The sequence below is a fragment of the Strongylocentrotus purpuratus genome, unplaced genomic scaffold, assembly GCF_000002235.5.
Source record: "Strongylocentrotus purpuratus isolate Spur 01 unplaced genomic scaffold, Spur_5.0 spur5_scaffold_8, whole genome shotgun sequence".
In the NCBI taxonomy this organism is placed as follows: domain Eukaryota; kingdom Metazoa; phylum Echinodermata; class Echinoidea; order Camarodonta; family Strongylocentrotidae; genus Strongylocentrotus; species Strongylocentrotus purpuratus.
In genome coordinates, this window is record NW_022145614.1 from 11,968,776 (window position 1) to 11,977,400 (window position 8,625).

An 8,625-nucleotide genomic window follows, 5' to 3' on the forward strand; every position below is an offset into this window, starting at 1 on the left:
AGAAGGATCACAGGGGCTCTTCTTTTTTTGAAGAGCCCCCGTGGACAAAAAATTAATTTGAGCCCTGGATACAACGATGTGTCTAAGCACTTTACAGATATATCATTACCCGGCCATCGGATTCAGGCTTACCCGCATACAATGTATGCACATCCTCCACTCCATGGGGAGCATTCTCTCCAGTCGCCATTTTACAAGCGCACACTTGCTCATCCAACCACATTGATTTCCGCATCCTACTGACCATTGTTTCCAGTTTGATAGCCCTATGAATTCCTCCTGAACTGTACATAATAACAACATATTTGTTTCATTATATTAGTAACACATTTGGTGTTTGCACCGAGATTAATCCGTGATGAAGATTTTAAGCTTGAAAAGGGAAGGTTTTCAAGAACAGAACAAGTAATGATACTTAAGTAAGAATATGATTGTTTTTATTTCTTATAAACTTTCCTGAATATTAAACACAAATGGTAACTATTGATTTTTACCTTACAGCTCAGATTATAAAAAAAAAATCAAATTAATTCAAAAATTGATGTTTACTTTTTGCATTTCTAATGCAGCTTTTCCTTGAAAAACAAATGTTAAGTTATTAAACTTATGTTCAATATACAATAGCATTGATAGTGTTCTGAAGAGTTCATTCTAAAATAAAACACCTGTCTTACAAAATCTGAAATAGCAGGTATGCATTTCACAATACCACAACTCTAGAAAAAATAAATGTTGGAAAATCATTGAAGTATTTTCTTTCTTCTTTTTTTTTTACAGAAAATTGGTGGAAGTACTTTTTTTTTTCTCAGTTGAATATCAGAATCCAATATTTGAATAATTGGAACCACTTGGATCAGTATGAAGAGTAGAAACTGCTGTTTCAAGACTAAAAGTCATGTGAACGAATACATAATAGTTAATATACATGTACATTCCTATGATGACAAAGTAATTCCAACTTTAAGTCCTTAATTTAAACAGACCTGCTATATACATTCCATGTTTTTAAAAAAGTGGTTGTTTTATTCATGGGCATAGCATATCAACAATCAAGATGCCCAATTCATTCCCTATTAGCGAGTATAGACATGCAGTAAAAAGAAATACTCAATCATTTTTATATTTAAGAGAAATTCAATGACTACAGACAAACTGTATTGTAAAGTACATGCAGAAGAGAAATCCACTGCAAGATGAAATAGTTCACTGCACAATAGTAAATAAAAATGTTTGTATTATAAAAACAAATTTAAACATGTACTTGGAAGAAATGAAAAGAAAATGCTTTACATGTAATGTTAAGAATAGTTGTCTAAGGAATAACTTTAATTATAGCTTCTCTTTACTTATGACAATGCTTTCAATGCTTAGTCTAAGGAATTACTTTAATTCATTTAAGGAATTAGTCTAATTCTAGTTTCTCTTTACTTATGACAATGCTTTATGCATACTTCATACAATGACATTTTGTAGGCATCCCTTACACATCTGAAATAAATTATTGTAAGTAGCAAGAGAGAGACCCAATACTAGACTTCGTTCACATTTTAAATCGTCAGATTTGTATCATCTCTACAAAGACCAAGACTGATTAGCCAAACCCCAGTCCATCAAATATTAGATTGACCTACCGTGTGATTAAAAAAAAAGTTTACACTCAGAATATTTTCATTTATTCTTAAGTCAGCTATCAACGAAAGGTTTTCATACATGTTTTCAAAGAGTGTTATATCCCAAATCGTTTGGTATCATTTTTGTGTGGTATGTGTTCACGCTTGAATGAACAGGAGGCATTGTTTGCGAGAGTGCAATATCGACCATCCTAGACTGGTTATTTTTCACATATGCGTGGGGCAACAATTTATCACATACATTCAAAGAAGTCAATTTTGATCAGTACTGGTACTTCATTTTAACATTTTTGGTAGTTCCCCTTACTTCACGATTTGGTTTGTTATCCTGCAATCTTGATACATGGTGCCATAACTTACATAATGGTGGTCGAAAGAGATTCCATTGCGTATTTAAACCAATTTAAACTTGAGATAGTTGATCACAAATTTGTGCAAAATATATTCAAATTCCTGTCAAATGCTACTTCGACAAAGCAGCTCCAAGATTCAAAGAACATTCGCGCATGCCCTTTCAAGTATGAAATTTCATTTTGCTTGTATTTTGTTGTTGTTCGTAAGAGATCATTTTTTTAATTACATGAAGCTTTTGAAAATGAGAGATTTCTTTGTTTTTACCAGAGCTCCTTCCAGTTTTCCAGACTTCCTTTGCAGCTATGCCAGTGATGAATTACTCTGCTTCAGTTTAGTTTTTTTGTTCACTGTATGAACTTTGTCAGCATCAATGATGGTAAAACATGCCTCATCCTCAAAGTGTTATGAATTACGAATCAGTCTGATGTTCTAACACATGATCACTTTGAGTCACACTTATGTCTGGGTCCAGTTTTGTGGAACACGGTCTTTATGAGCTCTACGCCTTCCGAATCACTGGTGTCCGAGTCGGAATCCTCACTGCTGTTTGAATACGACCCAATCCCTGGAAGAACTGCAATACATTGCACTCCCTGGCCTTCTACGGCTTCACCGCTGCTCTCGTTTGAAGAATGCTCGTCTTGATCATGAGAACCATTGTCAGAGGAGGTTCTTGTGCTTTTGAAGATCCAGGGTTCTGTGGGCTTGCAGATGGAAGATTTTCAGTGGATTTAGTCTCAGCTGTAGAACTGGGCCTGCAAAAAGGATACAGATTTGTGATAACACTTTTTGGTTCACCATTTGACATTTTACCATTTTCTACTATGGTCTAATTTCAAATTCCAAATTCCTAGGAGGGGAAAAGCAAACTTTATCACTGTGACACTGGTGGAGAAAAGTGGATTGAGATGGATGGGTCATGTGTTGAGAAGGGAAGATGACGAACTTTGTATAAAAGAGCACAGGATCTGAAAGTGGATGGCATAAGAGGGAAAGGAAGACTGAACATTTCAGAGAAAGATAATATAGTGAAGAAAGAAAGCGGTAAGATTGGTCTAAATGAGGAGGATGCTCAAGTCAAGAGGAAGTGCAGGGAGTGTCAACATGGCATTAAAGTCAGTAGTAGGAGACTTTATTTGATAATTTGTTTAGCACAAGGCTATAGTCTGCCATAAGGGAAATTTATGACTTTAATAAAAGATGATAATGAATAAACACATTTAGTGTAAGAGCAAGCCATGAAGATCCTTGAGATCTAAACACAATTTACATCTTCAGGTAATAAATTGATATAATTATCAATGGTTTGGTATCATTTGTGCTAAGGAGGGGAAGAACGAACTCAATCACTGTGTCCCTGACCCTGAGGTCTCTACTCTTGATTTATTCCTAGGGGTAACGAAAATGAAAATAAATAAACAATTCAAATCCATAACATCTTACAACTGTTGATCAATTCACCAGATTAAGGATCATGAGGATGCAAGGAGGATCAAAACTATCAATTCCTGCCAAGGCACTAACATCTTTGGCATGAAGTTAGTTTACATTTGCTTCTCATGACCCAGATAATATAAATGAATTCCCAGTAGGAAGTAATTCCTTGGGTGCTTGAGTGCTGTATTATGGCCGCAGGGTTACAGCAAGAGTAACGTAATAGCCTGTGTTGGAGTCGGGCTAACTCAGAATCGGGGAAAACTCGGCCCGCAGCAAAACGGTCAATTTTTGCAGGTTTAGGGTTCGGGTTAGGGTTAGAGTTAGGGTTAGGGTAAAATGACAAAAAATGACTGTTTTTGCAGCGGGGCCAAGTTTTCCCCGGTTCCAAGTTAGCCTGGATACCTTGGATTGAATGTAAGTGTGACAACTAGAAGAACTTGTCGCCTGGGTGGCAGAAGGGCATTAGCTCGAATTTCAGATCAAAAATGAAACTAAATCACCTCAAACTTTTATAAAACTGACTTATTTCCGCAAAAAAATTGTGGCCGTGTTCTACTATAACATTTCTATTAGTCTTTAAAGTTTAAACCAATTTTCGGGACGGAAAGCAGTTTAAATATAAAACAAATCTTTAAATGCAAATGATTCAAGAAGTAATTTTCGAGTCGCTCGCGTGCTAACGCCCTTCTGCCAGCCGGCCGATAAACTGTTACCTCTTTCTCTTGACTGCACCAGCCAGGAGAGCTGCTTGACTTCTCTTGCTTCCTGTCGCTACTTTCTTCTCAGCTGGCTGAGAGGGCACTTTGGTGCTCTGGCTTGCAACAGGTACTGTATTGTTCACAACTGATTCGTATTTTGTTTAAGTCAAGGTCAAAAGCATCTTTCTTTGTTTCATATCTTCAGAAGGCAAGATAGATGGAAAAGAAGGGAGATGTTCATATTGGAAGAGCCTGCAGGAATCACAACTTTATTGCTTTGGGGAGCAGAAATGTTTAAAGAAAATTAATAAATAAAGGAGACTAAGGCATTGAAAAAAATGGGGAAATCCAGACTCATGCGACTGTTATTTCTCTACATAGGTCAACAAAAACAGAAATGAAAGATAATTCTTTAATGACATCACAATACAATAAACCCTACAAAATATTTTTGTTAGAAGTGCAAAGCATAAACAAACTTATACAAGATATTTTGCAATTTACTATGAATCCACCAATTGTACTGAATCCTATCACATCGCATCCCAAATTTCATTCTGTACAACATTTCCCGTCTGTAATTTGAGTGGAGTAATAGTGCAAACAAAATGATTATTCAACTTCAATGCTTTGTCTTTTGAAAAGATTGAATAAATATATTGGCAAAACTGATGAAAAGCAAGATAATAATGTGAGAGGGAAAGCCACAATGAAGAATATGAAACCATCACAGTAAAGGATATCTTGTATTCATTGATTATTTGTTTCTCTTCTGTCATTCTCTGAGCTTGAATCTTCATCTGTCTCTCTGCAACATCATTCAAGAACTTGGATTCCCCATCGTCAACTCCTCTTATCATGTTTTCTGAAAGAGAGAGAGGGAAGTGGAGGGAGGAGGAAGGGGAGAGATGGATGATGAACTATTATTTACTAAACGAATTTTTGCCATGCATTCTGATATTTTCCTTCTCATCCTCCATGCATTTATGAAACTTTAAGGGGGAATATATGTATTATGTATTATGTATGTATTATGCTTATAAACATAACACCATTCGCTGATTTGGTAGACTATCTATGGTGGAAAAGATATGGATCATTCCTTTTCATACAAAATTAAAATTAAAACCTAATCTGAAACACACTTAAACAAACATCCTCCTCTAAAATTATGTGTTTTTTTTTCTTACTGAAGTTGTAAAATCATATTAAAGATACTATGTCCCATTTGCAGCCAACATCAAATTCTGTAGAACTTTGCAGGGATTATGAATATGTCACGTATGTCCTATTGGTGAAATTTAAACGTAAGCAGTGTCCTAATATTTTTTCGGCCTGCAAACGGGACATAGTACCTTTAAATGATACATTCACTTTGGACAAGACACAAAGTACTGACAAAAGATTAAACAATATATATACCTCACTTAAGAAATCCAGCCATCTGACTGGTCGAAATTGCATTCATAAACTTTAACTATTCTGTAAAATTCCCAGTAACCATGGTTAAAACAGTTCTAAAATCCCAGTAACCATGGTTACCGGAAAATAGTTCAGTCTCCATGGTTACCCCATAGGTTTACATGTTAAAAAATGGTTTGAGCGATCGAGGATACCGTACGTGTGCGAAGAATTGGTCGGTATTTTCATACAAGACAAGACAATTCCAAACAAAACAAAAATGGCTAAAGAAACTGTCCCAAGATTTCAACTTATCAAATGTAAGACTCGCTGACAGCAAGAACAACAAAAAGGGTACGTGAAATTATCCATAAACATGTTAGTTTAGTTGCTGAAAATGGAGTACCAGCATAGACGTAGACGAAAATAGATCTAGTTGTCAGGGTGTCTGATCGCGCACCCGATGTTGTGTGCTATATTCTTCCCATAGAGATTACACGCAATGCAGTCTCTATGCAGTCTATGTGCATTGCGCGACCATGCAAAAAAAGTCAAGTTTTTTTTTTCAATTCGAGATTCAAACCTTTATCTGTTGTGATCCTGAAGGTGATACTCAATAAGTGAGGTGTCATATGAAAGCGCAGGTTCTTCTCTCTATTCCCCACAGGGCCGGTCCACCCCCAAAATTGTAAAAATATCTTGCTTAGACTAGATTCTAGATCTAGTCTACTCTCAAAGATACACTCATAAAAACAAACGTGCAGATAAACTAGAGAAAGGCCAAGGTGGTGTCATTAGTTGCCTCTTTTGTTTTCGGCATATAAAAGTATTAATGACTGCTTTAATATTTGAGAAATAGTTGTTTTTATACGCTCTCGGGAAGGTTACAATTGGGCTATTGCCCTCGGCACGCCTCGGGGCAATAGCACAATTCTAACCTTCCCTTGAGCCTATAAAAACAACTATTTCTCTCAAAGCAGTCATTAATACTAATAATACACTGTAGTGGTAATTGCACAAATCTTTTATGTACATGTAAAAAGAAATACTCACTAAATTTGAACTGTTCTTCAAAATCTGACTGCTTCTTCTCCTTCTGATCTTGCAGCTTTTCAAAAAGAGATCGAGGGTCATACTCCTCTTCAGGACATTCTGTGAAAGGATTCAAGAGAAAAAATGTCACATCAAAGATATAAAAATAAAATGATGATCTATGTAAATGCAGTCATAAACTTTATGCTAGTCAGAAAAATGCTAAGCTGGATAAAGCATGTTATAACCATACCATTTTACAAAAGTAGGTTATTACTCTGAAAACTTAGTGTACTTTCCCCAGATGCAATATTGACCATTTTCCTTTTTTTTTTTCCTTCTTCTTATTTTTAACATTGCGTTGTTAGCAATGCCTACAGATGTTTTTGTTACAGATTATCCGAGACAAATAACTTCTTTTTAAAAATAAAAATAGGTTTATTACTTGACAACTTTTATACTTTCCCAGATGCAATATTGACCACTTCCTTTTTTTTTCTCCTTCTTCTTCCTTTTAACATTGTATTGATATTAATGCATCAAGACTTTTGTTTACAGATAATACAAGAAAAATAACGTTTAGTTCATTAGAAAAAAGGTCTTTATTGAAAAATACACAAATTCACACATCCAAAATCTTTTCTATAATGCTGAGTATACATGTAAATCCACCCTGGGGTTTCAATTTTTTTGGCATAACAAGTTAAAAGACTTAAGTAAAACAGAAGTTATTAAGCTGATGAGAAAAGAGCTTTAGTCGTCTGGAGAAAACAGAAATAAGAAGCAATTGATCCAAACCTTCTGGTTGGTCTGCAGTACGAACTTTATCCCATTCTTCTTGCCTACGCTCTCGCTCCTCCGTCAGTTCCTTCTCCGAAACAAATGCTTTGAGATTTGCGCTTGCCATTATCTGAAAAGAGAAATTAAATGCAAGTATTAATATACTTGATCAGGACTATACTGTAGCTACAATTTTCATACAACAAAGTTAATGTAACTCACTCACAGAACCATCCATGTGTAGCTGTGTCAATTTTGGTCATGACATACCAACTACAACTCAAGGCAACTAGTTGAAAAATTCAAGAAAAAACATACCCATTAATAATGCTATGAATGTACATTAGGTTCATCCAACATACTTTCTCAATCTCAGTTCCTTTCTTTTAATTTCTTTCTTTCTTCTAGATCTACTGTTCTACTTCTAGTTCTAATCTTTTTTTCCCCCCCCCCCCCCCCCCCCTCTTTCTTTCTTTTCTTCTTGTTGATTATTACTTCTTCTTCCTAAACATCATAAGTAGCCTAAAAATCTATAGTTTTTATTTCACATTTCATACACAAATTTTTCTCTTGCTTGGGTTGAGAAAAATATGCTAAAAGATTAGCCTATTTGGATCAAAAACTCAATTGAATAAAAGACAATAACACTAACACCCATTTTAGTATGTGGGGCACACTTATCACTTGGACTTGCAGCACTGGTTTAAAATGAGGTAATTCTAACGTTTACCGAAAGGGTAAGCTTGCATTATTGCTTGATTAGTTATTGATACACTTACCGAAGTTGAGTTTGTTCAATAGTTCCTTTTTAAGACCACGTTTGCTTCGGCTTCTCTAAACATTCAGACTCGACTTCGCTCCTGGTTTTCTTTTACAAACGGCTGTAATAAAGACTAACACAAATATTGATTGCCAAGCGCTTCGTAAACATTGAATGGAAGTTGGCCGGATTCCAGCCGGAAAACCAATTTGAAGGATGTGAAAAGTATAAGGGTCTACGATTAAAATTGAATTAATGTAACTAAATAAATTATTTATTCACCTGAATTTAACAAAAACGAACAAAAATAATGAATTATATTATTATTAATATTAAACTAGAAAAGTTAAGGTTAAAAAAAGACAGTAATTTTCCTATTAATCTCTATGTGTAATACATATATAACAATTGGAGGGGGGGGGGGGGGGGGTAACTTTGGATCGGTCCGCTAGCGCTCAGAGAAAATACGTATTAAAGAGATTAATGGAAGTTCAAGAACAAGGTCTGATCTTTCGAAAAAATGATATTTATC

At 35.3% G+C, this 8,625-nt stretch overlaps 1 protein-coding gene across 1 annotated transcript; it reads right to left on the bottom strand.

Annotated features, from left to right (window-relative positions):
* Window positions 1-420: 420 nt before the first annotated feature.
* On the bottom strand, window positions 421-8,250 carry LOC115920306 (PSME3-interacting protein-like). Its single transcript, XM_030975853.1, has 6 exons — window positions 8,113-8,250; window positions 7,352-7,463; window positions 6,575-6,673; window positions 4,864-4,985; window positions 4,136-4,272; window positions 421-2,740 (listed from the first exon to the last, which is right to left on the bottom strand). The coding sequence occupies exons 2-6, from the start codon at window positions 7,458-7,460 to the stop codon at window positions 2,587-2,589; spliced, it is 621 nt and encodes a 206-aa protein (XP_030831713.1). The 5' UTR covers window positions 7,461-7,463; window positions 8,113-8,250; the 3' UTR covers window positions 421-2,586.
* Window positions 8,251-8,625: the final 375 nt, after the last annotated feature.

Coding starts and splice junctions, on each gene's coding strand:
- LOC115920306 (XM_030975853.1), bottom strand. CDS start 7,460: ATGGCAAGCGCAAATCTCAAAGCATTTGTTTCGGAGAAGGAACTGACG. Junction 6,674..7,351: donor TACTGCAGACCAACCAGAAG/GTTTGGATCAAT, acceptor ATCCTTTCACAG/AATGTCCTGAAGAGGAGTAT. Junction 2,741..4,135: donor GGTGCAGTCAAGAGAAAGAG/GTAACAGTTTAT, acceptor TCCTTTTTGCAG/GCCCAGTTCTACAGCTGAGA.